At 32.1% G+C, this 27,438-nt stretch overlaps 1 protein-coding gene across 16 annotated transcripts in view; it reads left to right on the top strand.

Moving 5' to 3' along the window:
* Positions 1-26,926, top strand: part of LOC143256419 (3-hydroxy-3-methylglutaryl-coenzyme A reductase-like) — a 51,841-nt gene extending 24,915 nt beyond the window's left edge. For 10 of the 16 annotated variants that reach the window (XM_076513655.1, XM_076513638.1, XM_076513734.1 and 7 more), the window contains 12 exons: positions 2,205-2,399; positions 5,753-5,911; positions 7,142-7,227; positions 7,913-7,984; positions 12,063-12,168; positions 15,605-15,711; positions 17,880-17,943; positions 18,346-18,486; positions 24,148-24,306; positions 25,143-25,297; positions 26,056-26,196; positions 26,671-26,926. In XM_076513655.1, coding sequence (XP_076369770.1) covers positions 2,205-2,399; positions 5,753-5,911; positions 7,142-7,227; positions 7,913-7,984; positions 12,063-12,168; positions 15,605-15,711; positions 17,880-17,943; positions 18,346-18,486; positions 24,148-24,306; positions 25,143-25,297; positions 26,056-26,158 — 1,347 coding nt within the window. In that variant the 3' untranslated portion in view covers positions 26,159-26,196; positions 26,671-26,926. Of the gene's footprint in view, positions 1-2,204; positions 2,400-5,752; positions 5,912-7,141; positions 7,228-7,912; positions 7,985-12,062; positions 12,169-15,604; positions 15,712-17,879; positions 17,944-18,345; positions 18,487-24,147; positions 24,307-25,142; positions 25,298-26,055; positions 26,197-26,670 lie in introns of those variants that run through there. The other 6 variants (XM_076513687.1, XM_076513670.1, XM_076513761.1 and 3 more) reach the window with 4 other exon arrangements.
* The last annotated feature ends 512 nt before the right edge of the window (positions 26,927-27,438 follow it).

Here is a 27,438-nt window from a genome sequence, read left to right on the forward strand (position 1 = left end):
ACTCTTAGTTGGTAAAAGAGTAGCCCAAAAGTTGGTGGTGTGTGGTGATGATTAGTCGCCTTCCCTATAGTGTCACACTGCTAAATTAGGGGCAGATAGCCCTCTTGTAGCTTTGCGCGATATTTAAAGAAAAACAAGTTTTTATCAAAATATCTTACAGTGGTAGAACATTTTTTTGCCTGAAATATACATAAGAGATTCTCATCTTTTTGCACAAGGAATAGCTATCATGTTGATTTTTTTTTACTCTCCGCAAGCTTTGAATGAAACTCCCACCCCTTCACTCATTAACTTATACTACAACAGATAAGATATAATCATTCTCAAACTATAGCCATTCACAATACATCTTTAATACACAGTAATTCACATGAGCATTAGCATTTGAACAAATCTTCATTCTTGATGAGGGAAAAGAAATACGCTGGAAGTGGGGAAGAAAGGTGAGATGCTGTTTAGAGAGGTGAATATCTATCTGAAGTTAACAATTTCCTAAAAAAGTAGGTTTCTGTATGAAATAAAGTTTCAGGTTAATTTCAGATAAGCGCTCACATCTATTCAAAACAAAGGTGTAGCTTTGCGTGAAATTCAAAACAAATCAAACAAACATTTTGAAAGTGATGGAAGGATCAGCATTACAAAGATATGGTGGCCCGGGTCGCGGGATCGAATCCCCATCACAACAAACATGTTCTTCCGTTTGTTGGTAAAAGAGCTAGTCATCACCACCCAAGAATTGGCGGTGAGTGATGATGACTAGTTGCCTTCCTTCTAGTCTTATACTACTGAATTAGGGACGGCTAGCGAGAAATTCAAACAAAAACAAACTGTTGGATTAAAAAAAATACTATTTGTTTTTCTTAAATTTTCCTCTCACCAAATTCCTTAGAGAGTTTCTATTAAATGTTTATACCCAATATTACAGCAAAACTTGTTTGGTTTTATATTAATTTGTACAGAGGATGAAAAATATCAGAGAATGATTTTTAAAAACAACTGCAGCAGGAACATAGCTCATCTTATGCAAATTCTGAGGTTTTGACCAATACTGGTCAGACTCAGTGTTTGCTAGGTCTGCATGCACGTCTTCTCCACTTACTATATGTCATTGGAAACTTGTTTATCAATAAAACAATTGATACATCTCGAGTTTCAGTAAGGTTCTCTTTTCTAATCTAAACAAGTAGTTTTCCTGCCCCACCACAAGAATTAATAAGGTCTTCCTGCGTGTAACAATAAAAAACTGACACAAAGCACCTGATGCAATACAATTGCCTTTTATCGGCTTTCTTTGTCATTTACGCTTTTCAGTATTTACTGTTCCGGTTAAATTTTTAAAACTATTTTGTCTCAGAAACAATGTAGAAAGTAAAGCCAGTACTTGTAGGCTTTATGACTTTTTCACCTACTTATTATAGCTAGTAATAATAATACAAGGAACACAGCATTAAGAAAACCTTAACATAACTAGTAATAATAATACGAGAAACACAGTATTAAGAAAACCTTAACACAGCTAGTAATAATAATATAAGAAACATGACCTTTAAAACATCTTGACATAGCAAGTAATAATAATACAAGAAACATGAGTAAGATCATAACCTCATGAAATCTGTCCTCAACAATGACCGCTAGGGAAGGTATTTTACTATTCGAAAAGTATGTCAGACAATCTGTGGTATCGATTAGATAAAAATCCGTTTTACCACAAAAAACAGACCAGAAACTGCTAACCCATATGAATATCTGTATAGGGTAAACAATTATTTAGATATTTCTCTGAGCTCTAAACCACTAACAAGTTCTGCTAAGGTTACATCCTTTCTCAAACTTTTGCTCCAAAATTTGCTTTATAAAGTTCCTCCTGGTGTAAAACAGACATCTGATAGTTATTACAACTTTCTGTTGAAAGGTTACTTAATGTTGTGAAACTTGTTCTTAACGCTAAAAATCAACATATGTTTACGTATGTTGATATTCAGTGTAAAGAAGTATGTATGTGTAGTTTTGCTTATAGTTCCAATTTAAACTAAGGAATAAACACATTGAAGTCATTCAATTTTTAGTATAATCATTGACAAAAAACAACAACAAAAAAGTGTTGATAAAGTTATTTTGAAAAAGGTGGTGATAAAATTATTTTAAATATGAAATCTGTGTTTATTGTATCTTAAAGAAAATAATTTGTACATTTCAATTAGGAAGGATCGGAAAAACTGAGTGACGAAGAAATACTCTTGTTATTAGAGAATGAATACATTGCTGCCTACAAACTAGAGTCTCTTCTCGACAATCCTGAAAGAGGTGTAGCAATCCGCCGTCGATTTGTAACTAAAGTTTCTAACTGTTATGATCAATTGAGAAGCCTACCCTACAAAAATTATGATTATTCTCTGGTATGATAAAAAAGACTTTCTCTGATCTTTATGCCATTTTGTTTATTAGTAATATTTGTTGATACGTGTTTCATCAACTTCTTATTCTTATGGTGAGAATTTACTGAAGTAAGCAGAATACTTTCCAAACAAGTATCTGTTATAATTTCCTAACATTTGCAATGATTCTCAGACATAGGATGACATTTAATAATCAAAATTTATACGTAAAACAGACACTGAAATAACATCTTAAACAACCGTTTTACCACAAAAACAGACTAGAAGCTGCTAATCCATATGAATATATGTATAAATATATATATAAGCGCCTCACTTATCTAATGCTGAGTGATGATTGACCAAACAAACAAACAAATATGCATTATTAAATTATAATGGAGGTAAGAAAGCAAATATATATATATATATGTAACATTACTGAGTTAGAAGGAGTGTACAGAAGCCATGTAGGTTAGAGATTTATATATTTTTTACAATACAGAGCGTTAAACGGTATTATAGTAATGAAAAAAATTTAATCTGGAAAATAAACATCCAAATTAAGAGTAATCTTAGTTTCCTTTATTTAACTAATCTAAGAAAGTTGAAAGAGAGGATTTAAATTATTAAAATGTACTTATATCTTTGCGTTTTATCCTTACCATAATGATTGTTTAAAAAGCTCGAATTGTTTCATTTAAAGTTTGTTATGATTATATTTTTAAATCTGTTTTAAACAGTTTTATTTTTCATTCTTTTTATTGTTGCACCTCTATTAAACTAAACTAAAAATCGTGGCAGGTATTTCGATTTAATACTTAGCATCTCAAAAAGAGATGCAAAGCAATCGAGGGCGCTCAGAAAAGACCTTCTCTTCGCCCTACACGCGAAGTTAAATTTAACTAGGCTAGTGATTAAGAGTTTAACCTACAAGATTTAAAGTTCACGAGATTATGCTGTAAGCTGGTAGCAAAGGTCCGTTGGTGATCCGCGGGAGGTTAAACATTGACTTAAAGAAACAACAACAAGAGAGTAGGGATCTATAAATCCTTATACCCAGTAATTTAGCTGTGGGAGGAAAACAGGAGTACCTCGAGAAAAACCCACTTTCACTAACCAGATGCCGAAAAATATATCTGGTTAGTGCCTGAGCTGTAAACAAAAAAGATAATTAGACATAATAATCAATACTAAATCGAGATAGAAGACACTAGTAAATAGGATTGAGTGAATCAATGGGAGAAATGTGCGTTTGCCAAAAAGATGAGGTAGCTGATGAATCGGTGAACTGGGCTGAAAGCGAGTTACGGTTTACTGCTTTTTTATAAAATTTAGTGGCTAGTTGACATAAACGTGTTTTAGTAGGTGGTATGTCGTATATTTTATCTAGGTAACAATGAAGAGTGTAGCATGGCAAACAGAAGGCAGTCTTGATCACCGTGTATTGTAATGATTGTAATTTTTTAAAGAGAGAGTCGGGCATGTTACAGAATAGCATGCAACCATACTCAAACAGGGGGCTAATGTATATTTTGTATATAAACATAATGGTGTGAGGGGTACAACCTTTGTTTATACCGCTGATCCCTCGAAGGAAGGAGAAGCGTTGATTGGTAGGTTAATATGGGTTGACCAGGTAAGATTAGAATTAAAATGGATACCTAGAAATTTAATAGATTTGGAGAAGGGAATCACAGTATCATGAATTTTAATTTGCACCTTGGGCGTTCTTTTCTTTTTCTTTTTAAAGCATTTATAAAATAAAATGGCTTGAGATTTGTGAGGATTTAGTGCTTCCCGTCATTTGTCGCATCAATGCGTGATGGCGTTGATGGTAGTAAAGGCAGAGAAAGGAATGTCATTTACAAAGAGAATATATAATAAAGGGCTGAGCACGGACCTTTGGGGGACTCCCGCTAATAAGGGAAACAAGTGAGAGAGTTCATTATTAACTTTAACTCTGGCGAAATGGTTATTTAAAACGCTAGCTATCCAACAGATAAAGGTATACGGAATGTTCATGAAAAATAGCTTATAAAGAAGAGCGTTATGCCACACAGAATCAAAGGCTCGCCTGACATCAAGAAATACGCCCACGGTTACATGGTTCCGGTTAAAGGCTTGGAATATGTCTAACGAGGTGGTCAGCAGTTTGACGTTTTCGCTGGGGGCGTTCTGAATATCTGATAGCAGGCAAATAGTCTCAGCGAAGAAAATAAGTCTATTAGTTATAATTTTCTCTAATAATTTGCCTAGGGTGTTGATAAGGTTAATAGGTCTGTAGTTAAAAGGATCAGACAAGTAAGATGAAGACTTCGGGATGACAGTTATGGTGACTGTTTTCCAATAATTAGGATGACAGCCATACTAAAAGGAATAATTATAAATTGAAAGTAGATGATTTAGACAGTTTAAGAGTAGATGTTTAATGGCGCATTTATTTATGCCATCTTCTCTCTGAACTAAAGTTGGGAGTTAATAATTCGTGATGTTAGGATATGAAATTATTTATTTTGAGGAAGTGAGTGCTGTCAGAAGTGGGAAGGTTAGATGTAGTGAAGGATTTCTTGAGGACTTCAGCAAAAATGGTGCATTTATCTTTGTCAGTAGGGGCCGCTTGGTTGTTATATACTAAATTATGAGAGTTAAGGTTTAGTGATGTTTTAGAAACAAATTTAAATTTCTTCCAGAATTCTTTACGGTGGTTGCGAGAATTGTCTATTGAGGCGCAGAAGTTTTCCCAACTAATTAATTGTTGTTCTTTTATTATTTGTTTAATGGTATTATTTGATTGATTGATTAATGTTTTAAGATGTTGATTGCGTGTGGAGATAAAAAGTTTACGTAGACGACGTCTTTCAATAATATGACTATGGATCTCATGTGTTAAGGTCCAATGGTATAACGGCAGAGTACGGGCCTGAGAGGAAGTTACAGAATGGAGAGCATCAGTAATAGATTTAGTAAATTTACGAACAAGATCGTCTAGGAATTGGGGACCAGGATTAAGGGAAGAACATAGAAGGGAGTATTAGACAGAATCGAGTTAAAAGCATCCCATTTGGAATTAGAAAAGTTAAGGGTAGGGAAAAGCGAGTAGAATTATCAAAAAGGCGAAAGGAAACAAAAAGGTAATCACCACCAATGTGATCGTTACCTTGAAAGTAAGAAAAATGAGGCAGAAGATTAGGATGTACCTCTGCTACAAAACACTTTTAATCTATATATTTAACCATTTAATTTTACAGAAGGCTTCATTTTCCTTTTCATAATATCAAGGACAGAATCTTCTCATTTAAATTTGTTTACATCAGTATATTCGATTAATAACAACATACACATTAAGATTAACCTATTTTGTACTATTTCAGGTTATGGGAGCATGTTGCGAAAATGTAGTTGGGTATATGCCTATTCCAGTTGGGGTTGCTGGTCCTCTAGTATTAGATGGAAAACACTACCAAGTTCCAATGGCAACGACGGAAGGATGCTTAGTTGCTAGCGCTAACAGAGGCTGTAGAGCAATCTTAGTATGTGTCATTTTAACGTGTATATTTTTAAGCTAGAAAAGTCTATCTTATAAATCAAAATCATTGTATTTGAAAATTTTCATACACATACAAAAAATTAACAAGTGATGCAAATCTTTTTTTAAAATAAAAATATCTGATTTACAGACTTAAATATTCACACTGTTTTCGACTGGAATTCCACCTATTTAGCCTTCTTATTGGCATGAAGTACTTTTGCGTAATCGTTTTCTTGAAATTTCTGGAAAGTTTATAACAGCAATTAACAAAATCGAACGAACACTTTGTCTTTGAATGGATCGGCTTCTTTTTTAACTTTTCTATTTATATAATCATCCCATGATATAGTTTCTATGGTATGTGATCCCAAATATTATTCATAAACAGTGAATATCTGCATGCCAGTTGGAAATTCAGTGTCGTTTAGGTTTAGTGAGTACGTTTTATCAATAGGTGTACTGATTGCTACGTTTCTTTCTTTTTGGAGTTTCGGGCCGAACTTCTTGTAATGGTTTGCGTGCCGGAATGTGGATCCTAGGGTGTAAGATTTGTGTACCCTTCCGGCAAAACTTTGTGCTCCACAGTCGGTAATAAATGCTGTTGAGTAATTAACTTCTTTAGAATCTATCATTTCAAAGTAAGGATGGCTAACGAAGATACCCTTGGCACTCCAAAAAAATTGAAAAAGGACCAAAGTTACATTGGAATGGTATTCAAATATAAGACTAACTTTTGTTTATGTGTAAATAAAGTTAAGAAAATTTTAGCTTATGATCACTAAACTCGCTTAAAAGCATAGAAGATCCCAAGGTAATGTTGAAAGTAACAATTAGCTGAAGTTGATTTTTTTTTATTACCTGGTTTGACTAAGTTACTCTTTGAGTAAATAAACACATTTGTTTTTCATTTGAACTGTCCTGTTAGCTAAGAAGTTGCCAAAAAATATCAAAGTACGTATTGAAATAACAGTTGCTAATTTTACTATTCTAATTTTAACGGCTTGATCTTATTTAATTTTGTGAAATGTTGTATATAGTAGGATTTATTAAATATGTGCAAAATGTTAATTGTTAAATATGAATTCTTTCTCGAAAAACAAACGAACTTAAATGAAAATCATAGAGATTAATTTTTAATATATTTTGAAGATTATTTTTGTCACGATATAATAAACCATGTTTTTGTTTGTTGTTTTAACCTAGCTCATTAGCTTTTTTCTCTGTTCAACAGTTATCTGGTGGGGTTAGTAGTAGTGTTGTGTCTAATGGTATGACTAGGGCGCCAGTTGTTCGACTTCGAACAGCATGTCAAGCTGCGTAAGTACAAGTGTTATTAAACTTGAGATATTGATAAATATTTGAAAATTACATTAGATAAAAATTCTTTATTAAAAACAATTGTAGATTAACGCACTTTTATAGTTTTATTTATTATAACTTGTTGTTTTCTAATCATTGAAATATTTTTATGAAACAATTTTAATCATGTACAACATTTGTTTTGATTAAGTATTAAATATCTTAATTTACATGATGTTCTTGTTTTTATTCTAAAAAGAAAATCAATCATTAAACACTTTTTGAGGATTCTTCAGAGGAAAATAGTGTCTGAAAGATATATTGGGTTATATTAATCTACATCTGGAAAATTTACATGGCTTGATTTATGGTTTATTTCGTCTTCTGTTCGAACTTAGACTAGATTTAAAGAATAGCGCTCCCAGTCTTTATTACTACGTGGAAGCAAGAGAAATTTTTATTCCAGCCTTTGCTTTTACAGCAGATGAATGTTATTTTCTTGTTTCTTCCGTTAAACTAACCGATCTAGAAATTTTCAACATTTTAACTATCACTGGAAATTGGTGAATACAACACAATGTACATTAATTAATTATTATGAACAACACATGGCTTCCAAACGTTATATATATATCATTATGGTGATTACAATTTATTACTATTTTATATCACATTTTTTTTGTAATTCTTGTTCATTCATTAGAGCTGTAATGAAATGGTTACAAAAAAAGGAGAACTTCGAAAATTTGAAAACTGCTTTTGACTCTACGAGCCGGTAGGTTACTTTCCTAGAACCGCTATAACTATTTAAATTTATGTAATGATGTTAATTTATTCTTTTTAATGTTCAGTTAAATAGTAAATATTTTACTTATTCAAAGCTATCTTTTGTACATCTTTAAAATATGTTTATATGATGAGACTCATCATCAGGATATTTGTATAATATTTAAAAATAATATGAAGATGGAATGAGTTTAATATTTTTCGATTAAACAGTTACTGAAAAGAATAAAAAAGTTATTAATACAGCTTCTTGTCTCCAAATTTGAGCTGTAATATAGAATAAAACAACCTTCACAGGAATGTAAAATTTTAGAAGGAGTTCTAACTATTTTCAGACTAGTGAGCACATTGTTAAATATACATTTAGGGTAACTTGCAAAGAAAAATGAATAAAATGTTCAAAATATTTGTACCAAGCTCCTAACCTGTAAGCAACGCTTTTGTCGATTTTTGTTTTATAATTTTTATGCCCTTCCCAAAGCATAGCTTCATACTTGTTAAAAAGGAATCATCTTTTATGTTTCTCATGTGATTTTCCTTCTTTTGTTCTAGTTTAATTTGAAACAGTGTAGTTTTCATCCTTTCATTACCTCGCTATGTAACTAGAACAACTTTAATTATAAACTAGCTCAAGGCAAAGTTTAAACACCATTTAACACAGCTGATTATAATCTGTATTCGTAAATGTTTATTGAATAAAGTGGTGGGAAAATTAATTTAAGATTGTTGTAGGAAATTTAGAAGACTTGAAAACAAACCACTGCTCTGAGATGTCTTATAGTCTCGTTAAACATTCTTTTCCAATTGATAACCTTTTAACCAGTTGGAGGTCAGTAAGACAAAGTTTTGTCTGACTGGATAAAAGAAAACTATTTTTTCGATGAGTATTTAATAATTGACACTGATAGTAGAAACAAATTCAAAGATCAAAATTCCAGGAAATTGAGTTACGTTCACTATATTTTTAGCAATTTAGTGACTTTTTCTAGAAACTGATAATGACTATAAAGGATAAATGTTGGTACTTAATTTGTTGTATTAGAAAAGCTGAAATACCTACTTAATTTCATAATTAAGTTTTTGTAAAATGAACATAAAAACTTTATCAATTTGAGAGTAACATGATGGCTGTATTTCACAATAATTAGTCAAATATACGTTATAAACATGCAGTCTGAATGTTGTACTAGGAAAGTAATACGAAATAGTCCATTTCGAGGTTACATAAATTAGCTACGTTATAGCAAAATATAATGTTAAACCCTATAGCTAGCGCAACGTGCTATATGTAGAGTTTGAATAATTTAATTACTAAACAATATATAACTATTATGACTATCAAAAGTACACTGTGTAAATTACATGATTATTGGAATAAAAACTACATCGGTAAAACTGATATCAAAAGTTAAAGTTTCTTTCTATTTGTTTGAATTTTAGCACAAAGCTACACAAAAGCTATTTGTGCATCTAAAGCAGTTTTGTAGAGTTGTTAAGTCCGCAGAAGTTTTTTCTTCATTAATCTAACTTCATAATGGAAGTATAAAAATAAATAAGTAATAATCTTAGATCAAAATATGTTAATACTTTTATATAACAATAAAATGCACAACTAATTACAATATTCAGATTATAACAAACTACCCGGAAGAATACTAATGAGAAATTTGTCAAATAACAAGAGAGTAAATACTCACATGAAATATTACTGTAACTTCTCTCACATTAAATATCCCTGTTAGACCTCTCACTCACCAAATCGCCATGATCAGTGTAAATATTATAAAAATATGACAGGAAATCAAAATAGATCTTATTTTTAAGCGCTTTAAAAATGTGCAAAATGTGCTCGAACACCACCATGTCAAAATCTTAGCACGTACAGAATATACCATACATTTTGACAAACACGTACAAAAGTGGAACGCTTGTTACGATGTAAACTCAAACAAGGTAAATAACCAACCAAAACTCCCGTCTGTTTCTCTTTATCCAATAAAAGACAACCCAAACTGTCTCCAACGAAATAAACTTCAAATCCCAGAAATCCTGTACATTATAACACTGAAAAAACAGATGAGCTATAGTGCAAATACATGAGGAACATAACCCTGTCGGATGTTTGAACAAGTGAAATAATTTAACATGTAGTTACCATATGATACTAAAGAAGATAGTCTAAATTACAATACTGATGACTGACAAATGAATCAAAACAGCTATTCTAGAAAGACGACCAATCAGTATCAGATACAGTCTCTCTTCAAAACTGATGTGGTACGTGAGGATGAAGGTTATTCTGCAATGCACAAAATATCCTCCTCAAATAAACACTCGGAAATAAAGTAAAATCCAAACCAACAATATATGTCAAATACAAACCATTCGTGGGAGAACAGACACCTGAAGGTAATCCAGATATAAGGGTAATCCAGCCTGAGGGTAACGCGGAATAAAGTTGACGGAAACGTTTAGTAACAAACTCCTTAGGTAGCCTAATATTATTAGAGGAAACCAACTCAATAACAGCTTATTCCAGGAGAAAACGAGGTGTACCTCCATAAAGTAAATGTCGAAGTCGAGTGATTCCCGCAGCAACAAATTTGGAAGAAAAAAACGTCTCCTCACAATTATTCACAAGATTAGGATTGAGAAGTAAAGGTTGTTCTAAAATATCAAAAATATTGTCAGTTCACAGACGATGAAACCTACCTGAAAAAGTTTCCACCCTTAATAAATCTCAGCAATATAAGGAGAGATAAAAGTTACCATATGATAACAAACTACCCAGAAGACTAATGAGAAATTTGTCAAACAACAAGACAGTATATGCTCACATAAAATATTATTGCAACTTCTCTCACAGTAAATATCCCTGTAGACCCTTCAGTCACCAAGGATGAGTAGACCCTAGTATTTTCAATGTAAACTACACTATATGGAAAACGAGAAAAAGCATATAATGGAAAGGCGATAACTAGGTACAATTAGTAAGTTTTCAGTCTATAAGTATATTTATGAAGCCTAATATATACAAAATTAAGCCCACCCTTGAGAATTGGTTTAATTAGCACCTCACAACGAACACTGTGAACACTAATATTCCATAGAAACATAAAAAGATTATATGTAATAAAACAAGAAGATATGATAACGGATTTCACAAAAGCATTAAATCTTTGAAACTAGATTGTTAATATGCCAGTTTTTAAGATACATCACAACATAATCAAGATGAAACTGTATACCAAAAACCTTACTCTTATCATAATTTACCAGAATACCATAAAGTTAACACATTTGTGTAACTGAGTTAATATACCTAAAGGTAATGGAAAACCAGAAATATCATTATGTTGAATGATAATGTCATAAAAAGGTTCCACACAAACAATGATCAACAAAGCCAACAGAGGTCACCCCTCGAGTAATGCTAATAAAGTTAGTAAAATATCCATTATATTTTGAAACACTAGAAACTTCAGAATAACAGACAGCAATCCATCTGAAGGTGTTATCCCAAACCCACATCTCTTAAACAACAATAACAAGTCACTATATTCAACACAATTAAAAGTCATCATTTGATGCTCTTCAAAGTGTTTGCCGACAAGCACTGCTAGAACTGGACAGAGCATTGCGTAGCTTTGTGCTTAATTCCAAATAATCATTCAATCAACCATCACTTGATCAATATCGGGCAGTATCTCTTCCCGTTGTGTTTAGTCGAAATAGTCCATGAATAACTTTAAACTGAGGCATACACTAACTTCGTCCCTACAAGGAAAATACCCAATCTGGTAGTTTAAAATGACTACCTATAACCCGAGACAATCTAGTTGCTAACATTTTAGACAAAATCTTATAGTTACAGTTCAGAAGCTATAAATATCTCCTCTTTTTGGAAGCAAAATAAGTACACCACGCTTCATAGTATCAAGTGATACACACCATAATAAATCCTCTTGCATTTGGGGTCCCACTGGTTTCAAATTCTCCCCTCCTCTTTTTAACCTAAAGCAACCATAGGTACGTAGATTATTAAATAAATGTGTTTTCCCATTTAGATTTGCTCGGCTTAAGAAGTTACAAGTTAAAATTGCTGGGCGCTATCTCTTTATTCGTTTCATTGCTGTTACTGGTGATGCTATGGGAATGAACATGCTTTCCAAGGTAGGTTTTTAAAAACAGATTTCTTTAATTGTTCCTCTTCCACAACCCAATTCAATGGGCTGTTCTTAAATGTTGTAAGTTACCTATATTCTTTTCTATTTAATGTGTCTATGATAATGTGAAATCCATGCCAACCTTTTCTCATGCCGAATGAAAAAGACAAGACATAAGAAATGAATTGAATCAGTTATTTTCTCAATACCACACAAACCTAATAGTTACTAATCCCCCACATTACTTCACTCTACTTAAACAAAAGCCTAATATTATAAAAAACAAGACACTAGGATATTTTAGAACTTGTATGTGAAACATCACACACAAACAGAATGGAACCATAAAGATTACCGAGGAAATAATTTCCTTAGGTTAAATTATGCAAGGGAATACCTATTCAACAGCTAGTTAGATCTCGTATTATCATCATTTAATTAAAAAAACACCAAAACTTAGTTAGAACGTATAGGATTGATATGCCTTTGGCTTAAAATTTTATAGTGGTAGTACAAGGGATGTATTCATACTTGGATTCAATTCTAAGTAACTTGGACTTTTCTCTCATCAAGAGATAGAAAAGATATATTTGAATGCATTCAGCTTTATTTTCATGCCCGAATGATATTAAAGAGGCAAACTCAGTATTCCAAACCTTAAACTTGGTCTGATATTAACATGGAAGATTCACAGTATCAGAACCTGACTATATCTGTATTCAGACTCGAGAAATCCCAGCTTTATTTGTTGATCATTTTTTGATGTAGCCAATAAAATTTACCTCTGTGTATATAATATTAAATCCATAGACTTAAACTAAACAGATTATTGCTATGGAACTGGCAAGGTATTAGTTGGGAACTAGATCAAACGACTCATAAAGAAGTGTTCCACCGAGGAAATCAGAACGGTCTTTTGCGCGTAGTATGAAACAAAGATAACAGAAAATGGTGAAATACACATAATAAAACTTCCTATACTAACAATAGTATGAGACAGCAGATACGATAAACCTACTTAATAATGATTTGCTCAGGGAAACTTTAGGGTTATCTTTCGAAGCGCAGGATGAGTAGACCCTAGTATTTTTAATGTAAACTCTACACTATATGGAAAAAAAGAAAAAGCATCTAATGGAAAGGCGAGAACTAGGTACAATTAGTAAGTATTTGAAACTCTTTGCATTGCCCAAAAGGAGAGATAAGGTGTGGGTGTTAACACTTTTACCAAAATATAGCAGAGAACAACGTTTCCACCTTCTTAGGTCTTCTTCAGGTTAACAAAATAAATGGGTTTCTGGTCATCCCGAATAAAATGAATTAATTACTTTCAGCAATTATACTATATCATAGATACCATATTACATAAATATCCATAGTCCAATTCCAGTCTACTTAACAAAGGTTAACGGTTCGTATATGAATCAATTTTGGACCTGAAGTTAATTTTTTTCATTTATCATAAAAAAATAACGATACATTAGTCTTTTTCCATTTAATACTGTTCTCAAATTGTTATCGTTCTAATTTCAATTAACGAACATTCTAATGTCACCAGAACAGTTGTTGTATTTTTGTGATTGTGTGATCGTCTGTCAAAGTATTGACGACAGTTACGTCGCAAGTTTGCCGTTTAATTTTTAGTATTATAAATGTCGATTTTCAGATTATCGAAAAACTTCAATACTGTAAACTTCACAAAATTTCTAACTTTGTATTTGTCGATAAAAATACCTCACAAGATTCATTGTACTTTAAGTACCAATAGTTACAGTACTAATTTACCAGTGGATGATGTCTGCCACTATAAAGCGTGTTAACTAAGGCCATGTTGCATCATATAATTACTTCACCAACATTATAGTTTTAATCTCAATTCAAATATTTGAATATTTGAGTGGCACAGGCACATTGTTTAGTGTTTTACGTATTTTTGGCATAACGATCAAGAAGTTTTTGGCAAAATATTTTATCTTTATAATTAATATATTGTATCCACAGTAAAAAAGGTAATGTTATTTAAGATAATCAACATTATTTATAACACAAGAGGATACAAATAAATATTTGGTTTCTCAGGCTCATTAAATCAAATGATGTTTTTTAACATCGAACTCTAAAATAGACACGCGTGTTTTGGATTTAGATTAGCTGAATTCTAATTCTAAGACTGTTGTCATTCAATTCTGTCAGTGGCTTCCTATTATAGCATGTTCAAAACATCTGTGTGTGTGCAAATCTGACCAAAGGTCAGAAAGAGTTTTAACTACATCATGTTCTACGAGACAGTTCCTTTATCTTGTCTCAACATGATGCTGATCAAGTTCACCAATGGAAAATATATGCGCCAGTCTACTAAAATATGTTAATACCGTGTTGTCTTCTTACACATGATTGCTACTGTTTTGTTTCGATTATTATTTCAAATTTTTATGCATAGAATAATCATATTTTTAGCCTACTTCAGTTCACAATAAGATGGGATAATATTTTGTATGGAACAGAAAGAAAAGTCTAGCTCAGACCATGTCCACTGTAGGACTTTTCATAACGTAAAAGTTCGGAAGTCTAAGTTCTTCATATCTTAGTTTTAGTGATTCTGAACTTAGGAACTTTCTATTTCTTCTTCCTCCTAGAAAACTCAGTCTCTTTGACATTTAAAGCCAAGATATGATGTCCTTGTTTTGCTCATCATTTTCCAGATGGCGAAAAACAGGTGTTGTGATTGTTCTCCTTTGCTTAAATGGAATGGATCGACTAATATTTAAAAACTTTTCTTATAAAACGGGTCTGTAATGAGGATTTGTAAATGTTTCGGTGATGATTTCTCTATCCTGATCTTTAATTTTAACAGTTCTTAATAGTGATACTTGCAAATAATAAATAATACCAGGTTTCACAATATCTGAGTAAATATCGAGTTAAAATTGTTTCATTTTTGCAGTGCATTTGGTTAATGATAGCAATGCTCTGGTTAGATCTGCCGATCACTGATTAACTTCTATCATTCCATGTTAGATACCCAGTGAAATGTATTAAGTTTATTAGAGATTCAGCTTCCTCTTTATATTTCTTTGTAATTCGATGATCTCTAAACTTTCATGAGCCGTCAATCCCACAAGTCAAAAGAAGTGTTTGTCCTGTTGATCTGTAAATGAGCAAGGCATTGACCGAGCACTGATACGTGTCCACTGGTGCTGATTACTTAACAATAAATCATATGATGTCACCCCTATCCTAGCAATTTTCGTTGGTCAAATAGCGTTCTAACTACCGATATTAGTGTTAACGTTAATGTCAAAAGTTCACTGATTTATGATATTATTTTGATGCCATCTGATATCGTTTTATAAAATTGAATTTTCTTCACTCTAATATTCAAGTAATTAAAATCAGACATAAGTGTATAAAAGTATTTGTCCTGGTGATCTGTGAATTAACAGGGTACTGAACGAGCACTGAAAACACTTCAGGAAACCTTTTCTGATCTAGAGATCTTAAGTCTCAGTGGAAACTTTTGTTCCGACAAGAAGTCTTCTGCAGTAAACTGGTAGGTAATATTCGTTTTTGTCTTTTTATAAATTAATATAAAATTAGATTCCCAGAACTTTTGTACGGTTTAATACTTTTTATTTCATTATATTCTATTTTAACACGTTCTTTAATTTAAAACTATTCTTGTCTATGCTTTCCGTTTGGGAAAATAGTCGATGATACTTGTTCAGTTGACAATATTTACAGGAAATCAAGAGTTGAATTCGAATTACAATTTCAAGAATGTTTATTTCCCAGAGGGACAGCTGTAAATCTACAGATTCACAACAACAGAATCAGAGGTTCGATTTTTCTCACTGAACACAGCAGATAGTCCGATGTGGCCTTGCTATAAAACACATACACACAGTATTTTAAGTATAAAAAATAGTTTGACGAAATTTTCCCTAATTTTCACTTAAACTAAAAGTTTTCTAAAAGTTTGTTTGTTGTAAAGGAAAACGTTACATTTTGTCAACAACGGGTATCAAAACCCAAGTGTTTGCGTTGCAAACCCACAAACTTACAACTGAGCCACCAATAAAGCAATTATCGACGCTCTGTCCACCACGGTGAATCAAGACTTGGATTTTAATATTGTAAGTGAATAACTTGAGACCGACCCGTTGAAGGACTGCATAACAGTGAATTAGTCTTTTACCTTGTACATAAATTTGTATCTTAACATTGCATACTATTGAATTGTTGAAATAAAATAATGCTGTTGTTTCAGTTATAAAAATGTGATATTAGGTTGAGGAATAATTCGTGAGCGTTTTTAAATAATTTCATTCAAGCATTACATGCAAGACTATACAATACTTCAATGCATGAACACATTACACCCAAAACATTTATTATGATACTTTATTTCATGTAATACCTAGGTATAAAGTATGCATTGTTTTAAACGAAATTGCAAGAAATTAAATGCGAAAAGCAGATGGTGTCGAAAATGCTCGATTTTGTCCACTTGACATTCCATTTAATGAGCTGAAAATGAAAGCAAAAATTAAAGACAAATGAAAATCAAACACACCATCTATTAGAGCAAAAAATTATCTACCAAATGACATGAAATACTTTGCGAAAGCGTTTCATTTATGAATATATTTTTTTAACTTGAAAAAACGCTCACGAATTATTCCTCAACCCAATAGAATAAAGTCATCCTAACATCCACCTTGTCTTAAATAAAATTGAATAAACTATATTTTGAAATCATAATTTAAATTTTCTTTAGATAAGGTTTTAAATAATTTACTTTCTATAAAATAAATATTTTATTGTCACGAAACATTTTTTCTTTATTCTAATAAATTTAATTCAAGAGTTCCGAATCTTTATAAAATAACCTATAGAATTTTGCAATATATTTTTAGTAAGCTTCATGCTAATAATCATTGCAATTCAATGAATAAAACAGGAATTAGTATGTTAAAAACGTAAATTATTAATATTTTGGTGCCCTTTTATCATTACGACGATTCTCTTATAAATGGTTGTCTTTTATTAAGTTTGATGGCTTTTGGAGTAGCTTCCTTTACTCAAAACTCACTGTATGAATTTAACAACAAGCACGTGGTATTATCTCGAAAAAACATATTCCAGTAAGCATTTCCATAGGTGTAGTGGATATTGTTTACACAGACTACTAAAGTTTCAATAACTGTTTATTGCTTATTTTCTTGAAGTTCAGTCGTAAAACCGTCCTAATCCTATTTGGTCTAAGTACTACCACAAAGACCAATTTTTATATATGAATGGTTTCAATGGCATCAAGTGAAATTCAGTCTCTTAGAATTATAATTACCTTGATTTTATTTTCTCAACACCAATCTTGGAATTAATATGCAAGACTGAGTTTTAATTTGTTGAAATGAAAAAAATATTAAAATAATAGTAATTAATTGACGTTTTCATGTAAATGCATCCTTAATAAACGCTAAAGAGAAAATAAATAAATAGTTAAAAAGAATTAAATTTATTTTAAGGTATTTCCATTAAACATTAGCGCTTGTAAAGGGTTGGAGTAATTTATTCTAATTTACTCATTTAATTTGATAAAAATGTACATGATTTGACAAAAATAGAAAAGCTAGGCAAAATCTCGACAGTAAGAAACATAATACGGTTTTGTCAAAGTGTAATTCAAAGTTTAACCAAGTTTTGATTACTTTCTAGGATTCTGAGTAGAGGAAAGTCAGTGGTCTGTGAAGCTGAAGTTTCAAAACAAGTTGTGGAAGAGGTACGTTACACCATGTTTTAATTTTGAATTATTAATATCGCCTATAGTTGATAATTTTTGCTGACAACACAATATGTTACTGTAATGTAAATTTGTGCTTTAAACATAATCGTGTTTGAGGAAAGTAACTAATTTGTGTTTTGTATTTTCAACACTTGCTAAGTACAAGTAACTGTAATTAATTGACGTTTTCATGTAAATGCATCCTTAATAAATGAATGCAATATGCATATTTTTCATATATTAAACTAATTTTTTTTTCTAAGAGAGTAATGATCAGTTTTCAACACTTTCATTTTACTGAATCACAAAATGTATTGAAACTAAGATTAGTATTAATTCATGACATTAATATGAAACACCTCTAATTAAAGCACTAAAACATAAATTTCATTACCACAGGTTTTGAAGACAACTGTACAAGCTCTTATTGACGTAAATATAAGCAAAAATTTAGTTGGCTCAGCTCTTGCAGGAAGTATTGGTGGTTTCAATGCTCAAGCTGCTAATATTGTGACAGCGATTTTCATAGCTACTGGTCAGGTGAGTTAAGAAACTAGTCATCATGTTAAAGCTTAGTTGTAAAGACTTTGCATTTTGAGATTAATGCATAAATTGTGCAAGTATATTTTAGCAAATACTCCTTTTCATTTCCGAAACGACATCAGAGATTTAACAAAACGCTGACGCGTTTTTATTCTACGATGTTGGGTCGTGTATTTTAATAGGAAATTAAGAATTATAACTACTAATTCACTCTTAGAAAAAGGGAGTTAAGGTACTTAAAGAAGTTCTGGAAATAATGCTTATTTATCATTTAATTAGGAGTGAAAGTACTGAAAGATCAATATATTTTTAAATATTGAACACAATTAGATTAAATCATAAGAGGTTTATTCTAACCCTTGCTTTCAGTAGATGAAGAATCCTTTAAAAACAGCATAAAATTACATCAAAATATAACAGTAATTCTTTGATAACACAGAGTTGCTTACCAATCTTACTGAAAATAAGTAAATTTCAGAGTTATACAGTTTCTAAGAAAAAAACCTATGTTGATATTATTGATGCCAGTTAGCATGAAATAAGTATAAACTCACTAATAAGTGCTGTGATTTAGGGAAACTTTGTAGAAAAGAAAAATGGCAACAATAAATACCGGGTTACAACTTTTATTCCTGGTTAATTCTGAGAATTGATAACACAGATAAAACTTCGTTATAGTTTCTTACCCATTAACCGGATGAAACTTGATGGGTTTTTTTAAATTTTTTTAGTTTGCTACAAAATCACACCCTACACTTTGAAGTTGTGTATATGTTACAAGAGTGAAAATCAAACCACACTCTTGGTGCATTTGATTAACTATCTTATTTTTAGTTTATCTATTTAAAATTAACTCCTGTTTGACTTTGCGTAAACATCTGAAACAAACAAACTAATCTCTAACCTGTACGTTAGAATACACAGAACTGGTTTTATGGTTAAAATTGGTGAGAAGTCTTTGTGAACAAAAGTTGCAAAGCTAAAGAAGTAAATAGAAAACAAAACACAACATTGAACTCAAATGTGTAGAATGGAATAAAATGAACAAACAGAGACATTACTCAAGACATAAGTAAAGGGAAAGAAAAGATGTCTCCAGTATTTGAAACGTACATTGTTAATTTGCTAATATCGCTAATGCACTGTCGCTTACACTTTTGATGAGGAAAAGACGTTCAATTCTGTATGGCACAATGAACTACAATGCTGAATGTCGCAAATGAAAACTACCGGCTCTTTATTACGCATGTTAATTATATGCCACAGCCTAATTCATGTTCCTACTTCTGTTTTGAGAAAATTCTGTGTGTAAAGTCATTAACGTATTCTGAAAAGGGTTACTCGCGCGTGGGTGAACGAGTACGCCATAAAACTCCTCTTCAATTAATAGACAGTTGAGGTGCCTCAGGTGAGGCGTTTTATGGCGCAAACCAACTAGCCTATCAGCGTTCTAGCTATTAATGTCCATATAACGCCCATGATGTGGTAATGGGTTTCTTAACTATCGGGTTGAATTCTACCGAAGAATTAATGTGGGCTTTACTCACATACCAAACCAATAGCCAAGGAGAGATGTAAAGGTTCAGTTTGTACATGATCCTCACAGATGAACTGACCAAACAATTCATCTTTGAGGATCAGGTACAAACTGAACCTTTTGCGGCAAATGATCAACGAAAATATTAAAGTTTACATTTTAAGAGTGTAGAACAGAAATGGCGAACTTTATTCATATCGAATATTAAGAATCAATCTCTTCCTTTAGTAACTGCAATATTTTCAAGATCTCAGTGATCAATACCTTACTTGCAGGCAACTGTTCTATTAACAACATTTCAATACCCAATGCATCATTGGAATAGGTATAATATGAACCAGTTAAATTATCGCAGTAGTTAGTAAGAATACACGAAACACTTTTGCTTCTTTCTTTTTAAGAATAGACTAATATTTGATAAGTGTTGTTATTAAATGTAACTATATAAAATAGCCATGTCTAGTAAGTAATATTATAAGTATAGTTTGTTAGAGGTGGAATAGCCTTTACAGAAAGGTTTGAATAACACAATATTAATAAACCGTAAAATAAAATAAACCAGGAAATTCTTTTTGCATCAGATGATTATTGATCCCTAAAATATCAGTAAATAATACTGATAACTGATAATATAAGAAAAGCTGGTGTCACCCATTAACGTTTTGACGTTGAATTTCTACTCGTTTTTAATTTTAATAAAGGCTTAGGTGAACTTGTCACTTCTGGTTTGGTTATATTACATCCTAGCTAGTTGTCATTTTGCCTTACACAAAATTGATTTAAGATATCTTCTTTTACCTTCAGGTTTGATATAATATGATTTACCATAGCAATAACAAGGTTTACTTTTCTTGTCCTTTGATACTGAGACTTTCTTGACGAGCTCAAGCAACACTTATCCTTTCAATTCTGACACATCTTGTAATGCTGATTTCATGTTATTCGCTACCCTCAAGTGAGAATGACCAAACAGTATTTTTTTAATGTATTCATTTTGTAAACTACAAGTAAGTCTGTCATATATCGTCAAGGAATGTGCCAAATTCACCCTTACCTGCTTCACGTCAGAGTTACAAGTAAATAAGTGGGATGTTTATTATTATTATTATTGAAGATCACAAAAACCAAAGACAGTAAATGCATTTCAACAAAGTAGGTAGACGTAGGTACACAGCTAGAATGAAAAATATATATCATAGGTTATCCAAAACCAAATTGTTTTATTGCGTGATGGGTGAAGCTACTCGAGAGCTATCTGTGCTAGCCGTTCCTAATTTAGCAGTGTAAGACTAGAGGGAAGGCAGCTAGTCATCACCACCCACCACCAACTCTTGGGCTACTCTTTTACCAACGAATAGTGGGATTGAATAGTCACGTTATAACCCCTTCACGGCTGAAAGGGCGAGCATGTTTGGCGCGACGGGGATGCGAACCCGCGACCCTCAGCTTACGAGTCGCATGCCAGGCCTTACTGATGGGAAAGGCTACTATTATTGGACAGAAAATCAAGGAAGTCATGCCCATCTCTGGAGAGTACAAAATATCATGGCTGTTCATTTGGATATGTGAAGTGTCATGGTATGTTCGTTCCAAATATGTATCACAAACAGTTACTAAACTAATCTTTATTATTCATATACATAGGTGAACAATCTATCCCTAATTTTAACACAAAGTTAAAGTAATCATTAACCTTGTAATAACTCAGTGTGCTTTAAAAACTAAAGTACTTTTGGGTTATACATAAAATACTGAAAATCAAAGATAAACTATGCGTAAAGTATATTATACTGTTTAGACAAAATAACTATAATATAGAATAAAATTAAACAGAACAATAGCACAAACTAAATAGTTACATAACTGTAGATAAAATTGAATCTAAGCAGAAAATTTGCTTTAGACCATACTTTGTGCAAACAGTAAAGTTTTGTTTAAGTCCATTTTTGTTTGTTTGTTTTTAAACACAAAGCGAAACAATGGACAATCGGATTTTAGCATTTTAATTTAGTGTGTTTCTGTAGTTCACCAAAAACCTTTTTACTCATTAATTTAAATGGTATACAAACATAACAGGTAAATATCTACAATAACGTTATGGTGATTGGATAGCGATATATTCATCTAAGTATTAAGTACACTTACGACAGAAAGTGTTCGTACCCCTGCGTTGTGAGTAGTTTTTTCCTCATAACCTAAAAAGTATCACGATTAGGATAATGAAAGTATATTATATTATACATATCATACTAACACACATCTACATAAATAGGTATGTAAATTAAACGACAAATAAACTATTTATAAACAAATAACCAAAAATAGGAGGAGCAGAAAGTGTTCGTACAGTCCAGAAGGTGTGAAAAAAACTGATATTCCAATAAACTTTTTGTTTAGTTTAGCGAATAAACTACATTAAAACATTCCAGAACTAAACACTGGGTTCACAATTATTGGAATTTAGCCAGCAAAACATTTACTTCCGGCAATTTAGCGCCGTCTCCGCCATTATCTGCTTGGTCATCATGGCGAACAGAAAACAACTGCCCAGTGATTTAAAAAAAAACGAATTATTGTAAAATACAAGTCTTGTGTGTCTCTTTCCGGTATTGCTACACAACTTAATGTGCCGAAATCTACTGTTCAAAACATAATTGCCAAGTTTAAGCTAGCTTACAGGATCATCTGCCAAACTCCCTCGTTCCGGACGCCCCACCAAAATTCCAGAGAGAACCAAGAGGAAGGTTCTCAGAGAAGTTAGTAGGAACCCTCATTTAACACGTAATGACATACAGAAACTGGTAAGAGAAACTGGGGTTGAAGTAAGCACCTCTACAGTTACGAACATGTTATGCTCTTCTGGGTTCAAAACATGCCGTCCTCGTAGAACACCATATTTAAAGTCTGTTCATTTAGAAGCACGATTGAGGTATGCACGAAAGCATGTAGATAAACCCTTTACCTATTGGAAGAGTATTCTTTGGTCAGACGAGACTATAATTGAGCTTTTCGGCCACAATGATGTTCCTAATATTTTCCGTAAGAAGGGGAAACGAAACCTTCCAAAGAACACCGTCCCTACAGTTAAACACGGAGGTGGCTCGATCGTGCTATGGGGTTCCTTCAGCTCTTCTGGTGTAGGCAGCTTTCACCGCGTCAACGGAATCATGAAGAAAGAAGAGTACGTTGATATATTAGGCACTTATATCAAGAATGATGCTCGGAACTTGCGGCTTGGGCGTCGTTGGATCTTCTAGCACGGCAATGACCCTAAAAACACATCGAAATATGTGTAATCCTGGTTGCAGAGGAACCATATAAGCGTTCTGGAGTGGCCATTGCAGTCACCCGATCTCAACCCAATTGAAAACGTTTGGCATGAGTTGAAGACCAGGGTTCATCAGCGTCATCCGAAAAACTTGCAAGAGTTGGAGGCCTTTTGTAAAAAAGAATGGAAGAAAATACCAGTCGAGTACTGTCAAACGATCATGGAGGGCTATGAGGAGAGATTGCGCTAAATAATTCACCTGAAAGGCTGCACAACTGACCGTTAATGTAGACGAACGAACACTTTTTGCCCCTCCTATGTTTGGTTAGTTGTTTATAAACAGTTTATTTGTCGTTCAATTTACATAAAAATTTATGTAGACGTGTGTTAGTATAATATGTATAATATACTTTACTTTCGTTATCCCAATCGAGATACTTTCTAAGTTATGAGGAAAAAACTACTCACGACGCAGGGGTACGAACACTTTCTGTCGTAACTGTAGTTACCTTTTTAGAAAGGGGTGGTATGATAATGGAATGTAAATCATGAAAGGAACATCCTACATCTACTTAAATGATAAGCATAATGTTATCCTAGAACAGAAGTAAACGAATCTTGAAAGCATTGGTATGTTAGTTGATTTAATACGTCTTAATCTTTCAAGCCGATTATTAAATCCCATCTTCATAGTCTTTCTCAGGAAAACGGCAGTAGATTAGCAATCCGAATTTAGTAAAAAAATAGTTAATAATGAGAATACAGTAAAGAAAAAATAATAATTAATTAATACTTAGATTATTACATCAGAATATGAAATGTAAATATGAAATAGTAATGATATATTATGCAGGATGCAGCTCAAAATGTAGATAGTTCATCCTGTATCACCCTTATGGAACCTTTCGGACCAAACGGAGAGAATCTTTACATAACTTGTACTATGCCTTCAATTGAAACAGGAACAGTGGGTGGGGGAACGATGCTTCCTCCACAAGCTGCTTGTTTAGACGTGAGTTATTAAATATTTGAATTAAAGACATTTATGATTTATCAAGTAGTAATTCATTTAATTTCAAATTTCAAAGTTAAATTTATAAAGGATTACTTTTACATTATAGTTCACCTTAACAGTAGTATTCTGCCCTTTTACAACATTTTCATGACACACATCAAACTGTTAAAATGTGTAATCAATTTTATTGCATTTTCAAAACATTTAAGTGTATTTTAAAACATACAACCAGTCTTTTGATTACTAAACCTCATAGAAAATATGTTATGTGTTTTTCCGCTTTTTAATATTAAAGATTGTAAAAGTGTTTCCTTGTTACATGTAACTAACCTAATGTTTTCCAACAATATAAATATCTAATACTGTAAAAAAAAACGACATTCTCTTTAGAGAATGTAGAGAACACTTACTGTAAAAATCCTAATGAAGATTTGTAATCAGATATTAATTCTTTTTTATTTTGTCTTCGATTGACCTTAAAAAATTAGATTTGTTAAACATATTGAAAAAGTTAAGTGAATTTATCCATTTATTTCTGTTCTCTCTTATGATTTCATATAAATATGCAATAAACAAAATTACCTCTGGATGTCTGAAAACATGATGTTTTAAATATTTAATTATTTCCCACAGCCATACACTTATCATAGTATTTTATACTTCCATTTTAAGACTTTATACTGATCATACTTATTAAATAATTCATCGTCCATTGGATCTTATGTGACAAATTAAGCTACACGTTTATGCTTTTTAAATATTTTGTTTTGTTAAGCATTCTGTAGCATATATTTTACAATCCTTATTTATTTACTGCTATTTTCATACTTAAGCTACTTGGATTGCGTGGATCATCATCATTAGAAAGTGGTGAAAACGCTAACACATTAGCAAGAATTGTATGTGGAACAGTCCTTGCAGGGGAGCTCTCTCTCTTGTCAGCTCTAGCAGCTGGACATTTAGTCCGAGCTCACCTAAAGCATAACAGGCAAGTTTAATAACTTCCTAGTTTCCATTAATATCCTCAAACAAAGAACAGTAATGTAAGCAGTTCACATTATTTACATTGGCTATTCATTTTAAGTTTGCTTGAACATAGAAGTTAATGGAATGTTTCAATTATATATGTGGAACAGAGGTGTAGGGAGGAGTTGAAAAGTGAGGATGCTTGTATGTTGAAAGTATAATAACTGTTACAAGTAGTTCTCGTATTGCCATAGGCAGCTCAGTTTAAGGGGGCGGGATGTTACAGTGCCTCTGGTCCCAACACTTAGTGCAAAATAGACTGATCATGTGTTTTGTGAGGTGATTATTTGTCCGTAACAATATACAGGGTGTTCGGAAAGTCACTGTGCACTTATATATTTATTAACAAACAAAACTGCACAGCGACTTTCTGAACACCCTGTAGATATCTTATGATAGATACGATATGTTAGAAAGAGACTTTGTGATGAAAAGGACATTTTGAGAGCGGGTAAGTGTGGCTTATTATCTGATGAAAATATCTAGCATAATAAATTATTATTCTCCTCTCCCATTTAAAAGCGTCCCCGTTTTACATTTTGCATTTCCTGGCACACCAATGTATATACTAAGAGTGATTTTGTTATCATAACATATTGCCTTTCAGGTAATGTAACATAAAATCATGCAGTTTACATAGCATTTAGCCATGTATTATGAAGAAATATTGTCGATAAACCCAGCTCCTAATGTTGTCATTTCTTGACTTTTCTTTTATAGATCTAACCTCAATATGAGTTCTTCGGAAAACGAACAAATATCTTTGTCACACGGTGAAATAAAAACACAACTGAGAGTACCAGACTGTCTCGATACTTTGTGAAATAATCATTATATTATGTTGGAATGGTATTTACAGGGGTAAGCTCATAAAAAGTCACGATTCAAGAACTGTAATGTAGTGTCTGAAATGTATTTAATAGATTTGTGTGTTTTTGGAGACTAATTACACAAGAATTTTGCGTGGCTGATATTTAATGAAGATGCAAAAATACAATTCTGATACAACAGTCTTAAATATCTCAAATTACGCTTGTCTAGGGTTAGATCTTGATCACATGTGTGAAATATGAAAATCTGAAAAATTTCGTTTTCTTTCCTCCTTCTTAATTAAAACTGATAGATTGAAGTGGGCTCCTCCTTAAAAAAAACTGGATTTGGTTCTTTTTTATACTTGTTTCTCAATTCTTTTGTGAGAAGTTTTTTCGTCTTTCAGTATGATGCTTATGATCGTCTGATTCACAAACACAGTTACAAATATTTATCAGAATATATATATTTTTGCACATGGCTTACATTTTTTTAATTCCTAACTTTTGTATATTTTATATCTAGCTCCTGCTTCCCAGAACAACTCGTAACAGTATTTGAAAACTATACTAGAACAATCCAGTACGGAAGAGGAATAACAGAAATTAAGCCCCTGTGCGTAAATCACTTGACAGTGCTTCATATAATCACTTTTGTATTTCTTTATTAGTCGCTTCATTTGTAAGTACTACAGATTTTGCAAAAAAAAAAAAGTAGACTATTTTTGCCGACTTATATCTTTTTCCAACCAGGTAACATTAAAATGTTTGTGAAGATGCTATGCCAGTTTGTTGTTTTTATAAAATATAGTTTTTCAAACATTATTTTAAATTACTGTTACCTTTGTACAAGTAAATGATATCATTCTTGTAAGTAATATATGCTACTCAGCTTTGCGCGAAATTCAAAACAAACAATAAATGATATATATTAATATTAAATTTTAGTTTTAAAACCAAACATATTTAAAAATATAACTAGCGAAACACCTTAAATGAAACAAATTTATTCAATGCCTAGTTTTTATTATACAACACGTTAACAAAACTTAAGCAACACCAAGTTTCTTAGTTTGTAGGAAAATCATCAAACACATTATTTAAATTATATTTGCTGAATACCTAGTAATGATAGCTTTTGTCAAAGCTTAGGCAAAATATGACAAGCATATTGTCCTGAGTTAAATGTATCTGGCACGTGGAATAGTTTAAACTTTCCAACAGTTTATTTAGTTGTTGTTTTTTATTAAATAGGTTGGATGAAAGTTACTTAAAACATAGTTAAAAGAATTCT

This window comes from Tachypleus tridentatus, chromosome 1, assembly GCF_004210375.1.
Source record: "Tachypleus tridentatus isolate NWPU-2018 chromosome 1, ASM421037v1, whole genome shotgun sequence".
NCBI lineage: Eukaryota > Metazoa > Arthropoda > Merostomata > Xiphosura > Limulidae > Tachypleus > Tachypleus tridentatus.